The sequence below is a fragment of the Pseudonaja textilis genome, chromosome 2 (assembly GCF_049901715.1).
Source record: "Pseudonaja textilis isolate UNSWEBS1 chromosome 2, rPseTex1.2, whole genome shotgun sequence".
In the NCBI taxonomy this organism is placed as follows: domain Eukaryota; kingdom Metazoa; phylum Chordata; class Lepidosauria; order Squamata; family Elapidae; genus Pseudonaja; species Pseudonaja textilis.
In genome coordinates this window covers 163,398,915-163,414,695 of record NC_141991.1, presented here as the reverse complement: position 1 = coordinate 163,414,695, position 15,781 = coordinate 163,398,915, and the positions used below count along the sequence as shown (strand labels likewise).

The 15,781-nt window shown below is 39.6% G+C and overlaps 2 protein-coding genes across 2 annotated transcripts in view; one reads left to right on the top strand and one right to left on the bottom strand.

Moving 5' to 3' along the window:
* Positions 1 to 15,781, top strand: part of LOC148127225 (uncharacterized) — a 230,714-nt gene that overhangs the window by 54,331 nt on the left and 160,602 nt on the right. The window lies entirely within an intron of this gene.
* The window catches only part of LOC113444089 (uncharacterized), a 54,328-nt gene that overhangs the window by 33,751 nt on the left and 4,796 nt on the right, over positions 1 to 15,781 (bottom strand). The window contains exons 4-15 of the mRNA XM_087923199.1: positions 14,750 to 14,977; positions 12,368 to 12,481; positions 12,157 to 12,276; positions 9,652 to 9,777; positions 9,199 to 9,405; positions 8,316 to 8,484; positions 7,272 to 7,440; positions 6,266 to 6,488; positions 5,423 to 5,548; positions 4,577 to 4,804; positions 2,281 to 2,598; positions 1,650 to 1,859 (exon numbers count right to left, since the gene is read on the bottom strand). Coding sequence (XP_087779325.1) covers positions 1,650 to 1,859; positions 2,281 to 2,598; positions 4,577 to 4,804; positions 5,423 to 5,548; positions 6,266 to 6,488; positions 7,272 to 7,440; positions 8,316 to 8,484; positions 9,199 to 9,405; positions 9,652 to 9,777; positions 12,157 to 12,276; positions 12,368 to 12,481; positions 14,750 to 14,977 — 2,238 coding nt within the window. The remainder of the gene's footprint in view (positions 1 to 1,649; positions 1,860 to 2,280; positions 2,599 to 4,576; positions 4,805 to 5,422; positions 5,549 to 6,265; positions 6,489 to 7,271; positions 7,441 to 8,315; positions 8,485 to 9,198; positions 9,406 to 9,651; positions 9,778 to 12,156; positions 12,277 to 12,367; positions 12,482 to 14,749; positions 14,978 to 15,781) is intronic.

The following is a 15,781-nucleotide window of genomic DNA, read 5'->3' as shown; positions in this document are numbered from 1 at the left end:
ATCACCGCGGGAAATACAACCGACACGCAAACACCAGACACTGAAAGGAACCGGCAAAACACCAACCAAGAGGGGAGGGAAGACCCCAAAGAACAAAAAGAACAAACCCACCCAAGAAGAAACCAGCAGTACTCACCACCTGAAGAACCGGAGAGCGACCCACTCGAAGCCTCGCCTGGAAGGAGCAGCCGAGCCAGCTCAACCGGCCCCGGAAGCCCGAGCGGGAGCAGCCAAGCCAGCTCAACCAGCCCGGAAAAGCCGAGCGGGAGCAGCGAAACCAGCAGCTCGACCAACCCGGGGAGACCAGGAGGGAGCCGCGGCGAGAGGCCTGACTCACCCTTCCAGGCGGTTCCATCAACGAGGCGGAGAGCGACAGGAGTCCCACCCGAACCGGCCGTCAGCCAAGAGACAACTGACCAGCGCAAGTCAAGTCGGAAAATACGGAGCCCCGCCTACTTACGGGACTACGTTACGTAGGACCAAACCAAGAGGGGAGGGGTGTTCTATACAGACATTTGAATACTCGAAATCCGGCAGCCCGGATTGGCTAAAGCGCACGGCTGCCGGATTGGCTGAGTGCGCGGCACTGATTGGTCGTTCGAATCGACCGCGATTGGCTGAGCCGATCGCGGGCGATTCAAAACGACCCGATTGGCCGCAGCACTCAGCAGAGAGAGTTTTTAAGCCGCGCTTCTTCCCCATTTCCCCCACTTGTGTTATACCCTAATAAAGAGCTGAACCAAGTCACCGACTCGCGTCCTTTGTGCGTATGAGATATACGACAACTATCATTAAGTGTTGTACCTTATGATTCTTGACGAATGTGTCTTTTCTTTTATGTATACTGAGAGCATTTGCACCAAGACAAATTCCTTGTGTGTCCAATCACACTTGGCCAATAAAGAATTCTATTCTATTCTATTCTATTCTATTCTATTCTATTCTATTCTATTCTATTCTATTCTATTCTATTCTATTCTATAGTTCTGCAGCGCAGGAATAAGAGTTTTTAGCTATCAGTGTACACAATTCTAATTATTATTAAATTATTATTCTAAAAAGTTACTAGTAAGAGATAAAAGATTCTTATTATGAGTAAACAGCAGAAACATTGGCAAAAAAACCCATTATGGATCCATTTTCCATTCTTGTTTATATACTGAGGGCTATTTTGGTATGGTGGTTAAAAATACCAGGGTAGAAACTAAGAGACCGTAAGTTCTAGCTCTGTCTTAGATACAGAAGTTGGCTGGGTGATTTTGAACCTTGGCAATGACAAATGACTTGGATCTTGGCTCAGACTTCATAACTATAATTTTTAATTGAGACCCAGAAGAGCTGAGACTACAATCAAAGTGGTAGGCTGTCTTATAATTTGATTCTCCATTAAAAAAAAAAAAAATCTTCTCAGAGTTCTCTAAAGATGCTATTCTCTTCCAGGAGCCACAAAGGCCACAAAACCCAAGAATCTGGCAAACCAAAGCAAAGGTCAGCTCTAAGTATCTTCCAGTCTTCCTTGAGACATTTAGGTATGGGCTGATCCTGCAGAAATTGCTTTAGCATATAGAAAGCTACCAATTCAGTCCGGCACCAATACAATCCCTCCTACTGTCAAACTCTCCAAGTAAAGATTTTTGCCTGGAACTTACCACTTTTCAAATCTGTGTCAAAGACAAACAGTGCCTTTTTCACTTTAGCTACTTGCACAGTGGAGGCCTTCATTGACTTCCTGTTCCAGACCGTAAGTGTTGTGTCATTGAATGTAACCAGGTAAGGCCTATAAGCAGCTGCCACTCCATGGGTCCAGCTATGCTTCAGATTATATTTCCGATGGGTGATGACATTCAGTACATTAAGCACTGTGATAACAAAAGGAGTGCAGATGTTAGAATCCCTTTGTGACAGGTAGAATCAAATACTCTAGATATACATCTCCTTTCAAGAAGCAATTAGTCTAACTTTAAAGCCCAAACGAGTGGCCAGTTCTAACATTTTCATATGAACATTGCAATAAAGTAACTTAGAAGTATCTAGAGCAATGTATCTCAACTCTGGTGACTTTAAGACTTAAGAATTCCCCAACCAACAAGCTGGGATGTGATGGGCTAAATGGCTTATTCTAACTCTTACCAGAAACGTAACTTGCTCTATAGCTAGTCAAATGTAAATGCATGCTACTATGAGAAAATCAAATTGAAATAAGACAAATTGTAGGCTTCTACTGCATTTCTACAGAGTTTCATATTTTAGCCAAATCTCCATAAATAATAATTCTGTTACCCATGTCTTCTGAAGTCCAGAAAAAATTGCATGAACTTATATCCAGAACTAATGGAGTATCTTCTGTCCAGGTCTTATTCCACACGTCCTTGATTTGCCCACTTTTCAGAGGATGGAACTGGATGCGTTTGCCACTTTCAAGCCAGAGGAGAGATGCCCTCTGCCAGTCTATGTAGAGGTGCCATATAATATTCTTGAGGGCCGCATGATAGAGAATCTTTGTCACCAAGCCAACAAATGTAGTAGTCTTAATTTTAGTTCTGTCACAAGTTAACCAATAAAGATCTCCTGATGGTATATCAACAGTTGCTGCACAGACTACAAAGGGAAGAAAGAGGAAATCGGTTTTCTTTCCTTAATGCTTCACTAACTTGCTGGATAGAAAATGGTCATTTGCATTTTCTGTGCAGAAAACTAAACTTTAAACATAGAAGATGCCACTAGCAGAAAGAGACAGAAACTATTCAGATTTAAGATTCTTCAACAGGCACTGACATGGAGCTCTAGAATCTGTGGAAACTAGTTCTCTCTCACAAGTTAATATTCTTCTTGCCAGATGTTTCTCCTAGTTGGTTACTGACTAAGAAAACATTTTTGCAGTTCCACTGCTATCTCCCAAGCCACATTGCCACCACCATCTACTAATTCCTACGTTGCCATAATTCTGGAATTAAGGCAATGATTGCTCTGAATGTGCCTGGGCTAATAAAACAGCTGTATGCCTTCCTTCTGGAATATGGATTCCTTGATTAGAGAGGTCAAATTGTTAGTAGTGGTTGTACCAGCTTTTAGGGGACATTTGGTTAAATCAGTAAGCGAAACAAGATGAGAGAGAGAATGTTTGGTGTAGTTGTTTTAAGGCATCAGGATAGAAACTGGGAAACTGTAAATTCTACTCCCACCTTAGAGACAAAGCCATCTGGGTTTGGTTGGAAGTTGGGGGTTCAACATAACAAGCATTCGGGATTATTTTCATTTAGTTTATCTAAGGACAGAATGAATAGATTAAAACCAAACATACTATGCATATTAACTGATGTCCTTTCCTTTGTTTCATCTAAAACAGGAATAGGTCTTGACATTTTCACCTCCAAAGCATTTTAGAGTCTGCAGTTATTTGTTGATACCCTAAACATAACCTTTGTGTAATTCTCAAGTCTTTGACCCAATGATAAGAACTGTGATGCTTGGAATCAATATGGCCTCAGATTTCTCTCTACAATTACTATTCTACAATGTAATAATTCATAATCCAATCATCATATTCCAATCTTGTCTGTGGGAGATGATGTCTGTGTGTTTAGCTCAAAGTTTCTGTGCCTATTTTGATTTTTTTAATTCCTCAATTAAATTCCTAATAAATGGGCTGTATTTCCTTGTTTGTCCTAAAAAAATTTTATTCATGGGAAAGATTAGAACAAACTCTCAAGTATAGATATGGTGATTAAAACATACAATCAGCATGCTCAAAATCCAACATCTGTTTTTCAGGTTACAAATCTCCAGTTCTATCATATTAGCCTTCTCTGCCAATATTCCACATTTGGAAATTGGTATGGAATGATCAGTTTCTTTTTTTCCAAAAGAATGTAACAGATAAAATTACTTTAAGTTTTAACCAAGTTTGGCTTTTTAAAAGTACTTTCATCCTTAGCAGTAGTACAATCTGTCATGTGCATAACCCCTTCAAATCAAAGTAATTTCCTGTTGTTATATAGGCATCTACCTTGATTTCACCTTCCTGCTTACACAAGATGTCAAAGCCAAACCTTCCTTTGGAGGAATGAGTCCTTAAGTGGTTATAGACTTCAGGGACAAACTCTTCTACATAATTCTACAGCAGAGTTTCTCAAGTCCACCTGCTTTAAGAGGTATGGATTCTGAGAGTTGAAATCCCCACCTCATAAAGGTTGCTGAGCTTGAGAAAGTCTGTTCTGCAGGCTTTTGCTCTCTGTTCTTGGATGTTCTTATACACAGGATAAAAAATATTCCTAATCAATCGTGAAACTGGAAAACCTAAAAAATGTTGGCATAAGTAAAAAATTGTGGACTTTATGGCATTATACCAGAAAATCTATAATACCCCAAAGAGTAAACTATTGAGAAATCTAGTTATGAATATATATTCTAGCTGCCCAGAAACATTTATTTTTTTGTGGTTTTAACACTGATCGGATGCAGTTCTTTTAGATGGTTGCTAATAACCTGTAGGTTATGTCAAAATATCAAGGCTTGGAGTAATTTTAAAACTAATAGTAGTATTGTATTTTACTTATACCATTGGATAGTGCTTCACCTGGTAAGTTTGTAGGAATTATTAATTTTGTCTTTGTTGCTATATTGTAGCGCATCAGTTCTCCTTTATCATCAATCCAGTAGAGGAATCCTCTTTTCCAATCCATGTCCTGAAAATAGATTATTTCTGGCCATTCAGGTATCAGGGGTTGATGCTGCTGAACTATGCCTTCTGGTCCAATATGCACTTGGAAAATTTCATGGTCAGTAGAATACACAACTTTCAACTCTGTCAAAGTACACATATGAAGAATATCACTTTGGATACTAACTTCATCAGTCATTCAGGCACCAAGAACATTCACTTAACATTGCACCTAAGAATCACAGTAGCTTTTGGCTTCCTATGTCAACAGCTGACCTTAGTACTTCCTTGAAGGAGAAAATACACATGATGGTCTGGTTTCTATATATAAGCCATTCTTCAGAGGACTTGAAAATAAAATTTTATTTTATTAAAATAAATTAAGACATGGATAAACATATTCTAGATGTTTATTTGTATTTGTCTGAAGGTCTGCTTTAAGACTTATGACAGCTTGCAAAGACTAGCTACTAACTTTACTGCCATTGGCTTTTGATATATTAAGATAAGGGATGACAAAACCACAGGGGGTCAAAAGTACAATTGGATATGATAGGTGGCTACCCAAACCATCATTAACCTATTTCTTCTTTTTCAACAGTTAAAGCATGTTCAGTATCTGCATCACATCACAACAGCTGACGTCTAAAATACGACGCTTGTATGAGTCTAAAAACTAATATTTAAAAGGTCAAGAGAGTGTTCCACCAATCTTCAAGGGACTTATGGTCTTCCAGTTGCATCCAAGTATTATAGACCTACCTCCACATTCACCAGAAGCTAAGAGAAAAGTACCCTTTGGACAGGCGCATTTGTAGCCTTTGGAATGAACTGGTGACAAAAGACAGATGTGGCTACACACTCCAGGTAAACATGCATTTGTGTTATCTAGAAATCAAAGGAATATGTTAGCATTCAAGACTAATTAACCTCTTCTCCAAACTATGTAATTATTCAGCATGGCATGTGAATTAGGGCTGTACAGTGCTTTGGATTCTAAGGAAAAGATGCTCCATAGCAGGGGTCTCCAACCTTGGCAAGACTTGTTGACTTCAATTCCCAGAGTTCTTCAGCCAGCTGGCTAAAGATCTCTGGGAGTTGAAGTTCATAAGTCATAAAGTTGCCAAGGTTGGAGACCCCTGCTCCAGAGCATATGTGCAACACTTGGCTACAATGTCTTAAACCAAATCTCTCCTCCCCCTCCACCATCAACCTGCAGTTACTGAAGGCAGCAATTCTAGGAAAATATGCTGTTTTTTAAAAATCGCAGACATACAGTATGCAATTAATTGCTCTGAAGCAAATGTTGCCTTCAAACCTAAGTGCTCCACAATTCTAGCATGAACCCAATAAAGACCTTTCAATCTTTGGTGCAAATGAAGTTGCTTTAGATATATCTCCCGGCTGATACATCTCTCCTCTCTTCAACCTCCCCACATGTTCCTGATTATCTCTTAATCCAATCACCACTTCTATATAATTCTGCCCAAGCAAGTTTGTTACAATTGCTTATGAATTCTTACAGTGTATTCCAGAAACACCCATGGGCAAGAGAATGTAAATTATTTGTCTTACTAGCTCAGTTTGCCAAAGAGATCAACTTACTTAGTGTTTGCTGTAGCTCATGCAATACTGTGAATGAAGAGATCGAGATGTTCAGCAGTATACCAACACCAGGTGAGGTGCGAGATGCATAAAATAAGTGTGTTGCAGTGCTCCAGAAGAACAGATTTTCAAATACAGCAAGTCCTAGGGGATCCTGATATTTCAGCATTGTATCAGGGAAAGTATATCTTCCAGAACCATCTACTTTTACTGTTTCGACGGACTAAAAAAAAAAACAATTTGAAAATAGCATTCAGACTTACAGGGCTATTACTAATTGTTTTAATTAACTAGCCATGTTTTCTGATAATCAAGGCAATTCTGTATGGCATTTTTTCCTCAAATTCTCCAGATCATATGGTTTATGCATTGTAGCCCTCTATATGGATTAATGGTAGCAATTCAACCCAAGCCCTAACCCTAATCCTTTCATATCTTCATTTGAGGACAATTCTGCAGAGGATTAGATCAATTCAGTAAAATATTTTTGCTTCTGAACAGGCATTTAGAATTGTTCAGCCAGATTGTTTAGCCTTATGCAGCAGGGAATGTTTTTAAATTCCCTGAGCATTTTCCAAAGCAATCTAAAAAGCCAAATAAAAATACTTTTTAAGATTTTCACAAAGTTTAGTATCAGTGGGAATATAGCAGGAATAAGAATCCTTTCAAATTGATAGCCCTCTGAACCCTTTGTATAAGTCATATATAAAACTCTCTATACAGATTGTCATTCTATGACCCCTTTGTTTGGCTCCCTAATTAAATAGATGTACTGCAACAAGTTTTAAAATGTTATGGTTTCCCTGAGCAGAAACATCAAAAATTGATGTACAGTATGAAATGTTACTACAATATTACATTTAATTAAAGAATATAAACACATTGTTAGGATTTGTTGAGAGAGGGAGAGAGGGAGAGAGGGAAGGGAAGGAAGGAGAGAGGGGGGGGAGAGAGAGAGATGCAAACCATAGGTAGCTTTGAATTTGGGATGGGCTAAATTGCACACCTTTTTATACATACTGATCCAATACAGTCTACCAGTGATGTAATCCAGAGTCAATCCCACGGGCTCTTCGGCAATTAGTACCACAAGCACATGCCTGTCTGATCCATCCATCCCTGCGGCTTCTATTACAGTCCTGCCCTTTTCACCACAATTCACCCAATACATGTATCTGCGATAAGACAGAAAACCAGAGCAAAATGCTTCAAGAGCAGTAGTCTTGAAATGTGACTCTGTAATCTCTCATCCAGTTTACTCCCACACATGAAGAATTTACACACTCTTAGATCAGGATCTTCTCAGGAGCTGAGCAATACTATGTAATATGTTGTATAGTATCACGGGGACCAAAAGTTATAAGAGGTGAGTTAAACCTTTATCAAATTTCTGGGTTTAAAAATTTCTGAGATTACACTACAGGCGGTCTTTGACTTATGACTACAATTGAGCCCAAAATTTCTGCTGCTAAGTGAGACATTTGTTAAGTGAATTTTGCCCCATTGTACTTGCCACAGTTGTTAAGTGAATCACTGCAGTTGTTAATACCCCAGTTCTGAAGTGAATCCAATTTCCCCTTTGACTTTGCTTGTCCCAAGAGGTGATCATGGGACATTGCAGCCATCTTAAATATACACCGCAACTATCCTAAGCACGACTCAGTTGCCAAGTGTCCAAATTTTGACCATATGACCATGGGGACACTACAATGGTTGTAAGTGTGAAAAACAGTCATAAGTCACTTTTTTTAGTGCTGTTGTAACTTTGAATGGTCACTAAATGAACTGTTGTAGGTTAAAGACTAACTGCATGTAAAGATTTGGGATTCCAGCCCTAAAGGCTTATGGAATTTCTGGAGAGAATGGTGAGATCTTACTAAATTTGATGATCTCTTAAAACTCTGGGCATTTTTAATAAGTAATTTGGGTCTTGGAGATGTTTCATGGGCAGGCTTCAAATAGCACAGTACCGGCAGGCTTCGTGTATGCATGAAATTATATCACTGTTACAACACTGTAAATACAATAATGTCTATTCTGAAACTCGTACCTTTTTTCTGGAAATGTAATCAGCTGCTCCGGCACCAGATTTTTCTCTAGGATCTTGACATAGCCCCTACCATCATTCAAACCAGTAAAGATGGCACGAGGAAAATTGCTGGCCCAGTATAACTGCCCTGTGAACCAGTCTACAGAGATGCTGTTGATGCCACTGACGTCTATAGGCAAAATTAGAGAAATTCAAGAAGACAAAATATAGGAAGAGACTAAGTTTTTGTTAGTCCCTCTGTAACTTGTAGGGTGCTATAAACACCCTACATAAATAATCTTCTGTAAGAGAGTTCTTTACATCACTTCTCTCTGGGGCTAAGGTGATCTCTGTGTAATGTTTTGCTTGCTATTTCACCTTCCTGTAAATTCAAGTTCACAATAATACGTAGCATATATTCCATTTAATGGTTACCCATAATATAATTCATCAATATAATCAATGATTAAGTCTTCATCAATGGTCATCTTCTATTATGCAAAAATTGGGGAAATTTACTCAGTATTGGAGAGAGTGAAAGATTTTGGGGCTCTTATTGGTGATTTATGCCATGGCAAGCTTTGAGACACACACTTTGCATGTTAAATCTCAACCTCCTCAGAAGGAAAAAAAAATCCTTAATTTTTACTCCCACGTATTCCAATAGGCTCTAGGAATTGTGTTCAGTTCTAAAGGAATGCCACACAACTCTATGTGAAAAGACAAACTGAGGCACAGATGACTGTAGAAGTAGTCTTGACAGATTTAAGGTTCATCCCAAAGGAAATTAGGATTCACCTAGAACCGAAGCTGAATGTTGCTTTTGCTAAAGTATAGAGGCAAAAATAGAGTATATACAGGGTTAGTTTTTGATTCTGGATTTACCTGCAGTAAACAATTTTACCTGGATAAAGAATCATCTCACTTTTTCCAGACTCATAAATATGCAGTTTTTTATCTTCACCAACCCAATAATAGCTTCTCCTTAAGAGGTCATAAGCAACAGAGACAGGTCTTATTTTTGTAGATACTATAATCTCCCGGTGGTGTGTCTTTAAATCCAGGAGATCAAGACCTTGAGGGACAGCTAGTAGCATTTTGGTAGCACCATCTGAAAAAAAAAAAAGAACTCTAATTACCTTTGCTCTAAGACATAGTCAAACTCAGACATCCCAGTCTGAAGCCCTCTGATCTGAGCCGGAATTGCACCTCTTAGAACTCTTAACCAGAGTATATATAACAATTAATTGTGTCTCAAATTACTTGTAAATTCTGACTCCAGTGAAACTAAGAAATCTCATTTTTTCAGCCCTTTAGACTTATTGCATGGCAATTGTACGGTACACTGAAAGCTTACCTATAACATTGCAAATGGTTCCATGGAAGAGTTCATATCCTTCAACACAGTCACAGGTAAAAGAACCTAATGTGTTCTTGCACAATTGATTACAAGGACTGTATGCTGTTGCACATTCATCAATATCTAGCAAAGAACAAAACACACTGTTGAAAGTTGCTATAAATTGTAAACGCAGTTACATCAAAAGTTTAATCATTTATAGAAAACATTAGGTGTACACAATAAACCTGGGAAGATCCTGGAAAAAATAAGCAACAGATCTGCAAACACCTAGAAGCAAGTAAAGTTATAACCAGAAGCCAACATGGATTTGTCAGAAACAGATCATGCCAAGCAAATGTTATTTCATTCTTTGACAGTGACAAAATTAGTGGATCAGCGAAATGCTGTGGACCTAGTGCAATTAGATTGAAGTCAGGCACTTGACCAAGCAGACCACAACTTATTTCTTAGTAAGTTAGAAAAATATGGAATAGACAGCATCATCACCACCACCACCACCACATGGATTCGTAACTGGTTGACAATCTCCACTCATTGTGTAGTCTTTAATGGAACTACATCTACATGGAAGGAAATAAGCAGTGGGGTACCCCAAGATTCCGTCTTAGGCTCAGTACTCTTCAGTATCTTCATAAATCAGGGGTTACCAACCTTTTGGACCTCAGAGACCACCAAACTCATAATTTTATATCCTGAGGACCAGAGACTCTGGGAAAATCCCAAAAAAAGTCTGCAGGAAAATTCCCCATGCCATTTTCCTACTGATCTATCATTCTTTATTTGAGATCACAGGATACCGTCTCCAGCTCTGTTCTCAAGGGGGGAGAGACACTTTTGGCTTCATGCAAGGAAAGCAGCAGAAGCAGCAGAAGTCTTTCTTTCTCTCCCCCAAACTCTGCCAGAAATGAGTCTTGGTGAGACTTGTCATACCTGCCCAGCCTCTTGGAGCAGGATGCCTTGCAGGGTCCCAAAGACTCATTTCTGGTGGAGTTTGGGGGAGAGAAAGAAAGACTCTTGCTGCTTTCCTTGGATGCAGCCAAAAGCAGAAGAAGCAGCAGCCTGGTGGCCAGGCCAGGCACGTGGGGAGCATGGGGCAAGTTCCCCCCCTCCGTCCTTTCCCACCTCCCCTCACTACCTTGTGTTGTTCACAATGCAAGTGAGGCAAGCCTCGTGTTCCTGCGCAGCCTGGATTAATTCCTTTGGGGGTTGACATTTCTCTGCGGACCACCAACATTTTCTCGCAGACCACCAATGGTCCCTGACACACTGGTTGGCGACCACTGTCATAAATGATTTAGATGAGGGAATAGAAGTGGAACTCATCAAATTTACAAATGACACCAAGCTGGCAGGAATAGGCTAAAGATCCAGAAGGATTCTTGACAGACATCAACATTGGGTCCTATAAATCCAGTGTAAAGTTTTTAAAACCAAATGTATAGGTATAGATGGAACTCGTGGAACCTGGCTCCATCAGCAGCAATTGTGAGAGGGATCTTGGAGCCCTAGTAGACAACCACTTAAATATGCGCCAGTAGTGTGCAACAGCAGCAAAAAAAAAACCCAATGCAATCATAGGTTGCATTAATAGAGGAACAGAATCATGATCATGTGACATATTAGTACTGCTTTATAAAACCTTAGTAAGGCATGCTTGGAATACTGCATCCAGTATTTTGGTCATCAAATTATAAAAATGATGTTGAGACTCTGGAAAAAGTACAGAAAAGAGCAACAAATATGATTAGGGAGCTGATGACTAAACACATGAAGAACAATTGCAGGAATTGTCTATGTCTAGTCTAGAGAAAAGGAGGACTGGGGTGACATGATGACAACGTTCTGATATTTGAGGGGCTGCCAACAAAGAGGAGGGAGCCAACCTATTTTCCAAAGCACCAGAAGGCCAGGCGAGGAGCGATGGATGGAAACTAATAAAGAAGAGAAGCAACCTAAAACTAAGGAAAAAATTTTCCTGACGGTGAAAACTATTAACCGGTGGAACGAACGGGTTGCCTTCAGAAGTTGTGGGTGGTCCGTCACTGGAGGTTTTTAAGAGATTGGACAGCCATTTGTTTAGAATGGTATAGGGTCTCTTGCTTGTACAAGGGTTCGGACCAGAAGACCTTCAAAGTCCCTTGCAATTCTGTTATTCTGATGCTATTGTTATTGGCATAATTTAATTGCCTAATACAGGGGTCCCCAAACTTGGCAATGTTAAGACTTGTGGACTTCAACTTCTAGAGGAATTCTGGGAGTTGAAGTCCACAAGTCTTAAGGTTGCCAAGTTTGGAGACCTCTGGCCTAATACATTAGAAAATATAGTTTCTAATTTTTAGTAAGTTCCCATTTCCACTTTAAAAGTTCAGCTCACTCAACTGCTAAATTTGAGGCAGTTGCATAAGCTAAAGTAGTCAGTTCCTCAGTATATATTTGTTACAACTTACAATTGAGAATATCTATGAGTCTAGCTCAGGGATTGTCCCTTTGCATTCATACCCGAACAGTTGTGACCATCAGCAAGAAGTTCCCAGCCATCAGCACATGAACAATTGACACCCCAAACTGTCTCTGTACATTTCTCCATGCAGCCACCATTATTCAGAGAGCACTTTTTGCCTAAAAAAATAGAAGCAAGAGTTACTCCCCTGTTCAAGCCTTTGATTAATGAAAAATAATATTAGCAGATCATGCTGTTAGGGTTTATTACCACAAGACCAGGGTTCATCAGTGCCATCCAAGCAATCTGCATCTCTATTGCACATTAGAGATTCCAAAATGCATTTCCCTTGATCACAATGGAACATTGTTTCGGGGCAGTGAGCTGTATTCCAGAAATTAAAACAACAACAACAATGTTTATATATGGAACTTCACACCGATTGCAAGTCAATCTGTTGCCAACAGAAATTCATATATCCTTTTCTTGAAGGCTATAACCTGTTTTCTCAAAGTGAGACTCACACAGTATGTTCTACACATAAGCATGTTCCAGTTGAATAGTAGGAAAAATGGTATATTTTGAACAAGAACCTATTAACCAGGGGCGGGGGGGGGGGGGCAAACTTTATTCTATTATGAATATTTAGCCAGATGTTCCCCTTTCAGATATATCCGAATTCCTGCTTTGATGGGACTGGACAGACAAACAAACTTCCTTTCCAGCTTTGTGACTGTGGACAAGTACAAAACAAATTGTTTTGAGCCTAGTACAATCCCCATGTGCTTGGAATGCACCTTCCAGAAGCTTTACATTAGCTGGTCCCCATTGATGTTCACTAATGATTCATAACATCTTCTGGAGTCATCCAATTATCACTGCACAAAAATAACAGTAAAAAGAATCGTCTTCACATCACTTCATTGTAGGCAGTACACTGAAAATGCTCTAAGTCACAAGTGGGAAAATGGCCCAAAACATCTATTAGCTTTCAAGGAACAAATGATACAACTGTGTTTTTAATTCCTTGGCACAGGCATGTATATGTTAATCAGACAGATCTACAACCCAAAGTACTGTAAGGATTTGCCTCAGTTACCTTCTCAAGAAAGTAAAACTCTTGAAGCAGATTTTATAATCCAGCAACTGAAGTTTTTCACATAAGATTAGTTCAAGAGCTGATCTCATAACTTACATACTTTGCGGGCACTAAGTAAGTTACATAGTTTGGGTTCCTGAGTAAAATAGATTGTTGATACCAAGTCCAGTTGTTGATAATGCTTAAGAATATGATGCAATTACCAAAATCATTTTATTAGGATTGCTATTCAATTAAACACATAATAGCTTGACAAGATACAAGTTACTGATATTTAAGATGCACAGTTAAAACCTAATTCTGGAGAATAAAACATTGTTACTTTTCAGCTGCTTTTTTCACATCAAGTATTGTCTTTGGCCTACTGTTTTTCAAAAAAGAAATGCCACATTAAAAAAAAAACTAGTTTATTTTCCTGCAAAGCATGAGTCCAAATCAGCCACTCAGTCTGCTGTATGGAAGACATCATAGTGTATATTTCTAATTCCTCTGAGCGATACTGAAATTTGTATATAAGGTAGCTGCCTGCAATATTTGCAGATAATTTTAAAAACTGACCATGTTTTTGATTAACCAATTTATCAAATATAAAACCCTTAGAGCCCATTGGTCTTTATCACTGGGCTCTGAGGATTTTATAGTTGATAAACTACTTGGTTAATCAGATACTTGAGACATTTGAATATGGGGCTAACTGTATTCTACAAACAGTGCCAAATAAATGAAAGGGGTAAACAAACTATAAATAGTATTCATGACTTGACTATGTGCCATCAAGTTGATGTGGACTCTAGAAAGTTTCTCCAGGAGGATATGTCCCTAACTTGGTCTTTCAGATTCTTTCCAACGGTTTACCTATTGCCACTGTAACTGAGCCCATTCATTACATAGTCAAATGAAAAAAAAAATACTCTTATTAAAATAAGTGGCCTCTCCCACCATGAGGAAGGAAGAGAAAGGAGCTCAACTTTGGCTTCCCAGACCTAGGCTGGCCAATTAATCAATACGTTTATCTCTGTAGAAGGAATATTCAACACTAAAGTTTATAAAATTCACCTCAGGAGAAAGACAGGGTTTTGTTTGTTTACAACATAAAGATACTAACAATAATGGGAGCAAAATAAATTTAAGGTTATTATTACTGTAAAATACTGCCTTATGTTGTTTGAGGTTTATATATTAGAACATTGCTTCACTTTTCTTTGTTACATAATTGTGTAATTAATACCATTTGTAATAGGTTGCTTATATCCCTCTTATGGTTTGTCACTCTATAGCAGTGTTTCTCAGCCTTGACAATTTTAAGACGTGTGGCCTTCAACTCCTAGAATTCCTCATACTGGCTGGGGAATTCTGGGAGCTAAAAGCCACCATGTCTTAAAAGTTGCCAATGTTGAAAAACATTGTTCTGTAGAAGGGGTGGGGAACCCCAAGAGTTGAAGTCCACAAGTCATAAGGGGGCCATCATTCCCCACCTCTGCTCTACAGGAACCATATTGCTACAATGAATTAGCTGGATTTGTATACATTCATGGGTAGATCAAGTTGCTTACCACAGAATTCTTCATCCGAGTGATCCCCACAGTTGTCAATGCCATTGCACTTCCAGTCTTCCATAATACAGACTTTGTTCTTACACTGCCACTGTTTGGCTAAGCAGCTACTGGGTGAGCAGTTGGTTTCATCCGAGCCATCTATGCAGTCCACATGATTATCACATACATCCCATGGATCGATGCATTGATTGTGGCTCTGGCATGGAATTTTTTTCTCTGCACAAACTACATTAAAATTATAATATCAGAAAAGACAAATTTCCCCCTCCTCATTCATTATATTTCTGGCATAAAGTGGACTGCCTTGATTTCTGTTTACTACAAAGCAAACTTTGTAATGGTTACACTAGAGAGCTCTATACCTCTTTCAAAATAGGTGAGGAAAGTTCCTTTTGCCTGTCCAGGACAGCAAAAAGAGTTTTGGAACTGCATGGAAAACCCAAACATTGTATTTTGTATATGCAAGACCCTATAGTTAGTTCTTAGTATTTTTAATTAAGGACCACTACCGTGTTTCTCACAAAATAAGGCCGGGCCTTATTTTTTTTTGACCCCTGAAAAAACGGGTAGGCCGTCTTTTCAGGGGTGACAATTTCCTCCCCCACCTAGCGTGACCCATACGCATGTACCTCGCCGCAAGGCTGCTTCTATCAGCCGACGAAAGCTCCCCAAAGGCAAAGTCCCCAGCTGCTTCAGGGTGTGGCGTGCCTGCCCGTGTCTCCTTGCCTTTAGGCAGTCTCTTTCAGGCGATGGAAGCTCCCCAAATGCAGTCACCAGCCACTTCTATCAGCCGATAGAAGCGGCCTCGCAGTGAGGGGTGTGTGTGTGTGCCAGGCCTCACCCCGAAGTGGCTGGGGACTCTGCCTTCAAGGGAGCTTTCATCTGCTGAAAGAAGCGGCCTCGCAGCGAGGAGAGTGTGTGTGTGTGCACTCTCCCCAAGGCCGTTTCTACCGGCTGATCGAAGTGGCTGATGACTGCATTTGGGGAGCTTCCATCACCCAAAAAAGACTGCCTAAAAGCGAGGGGACA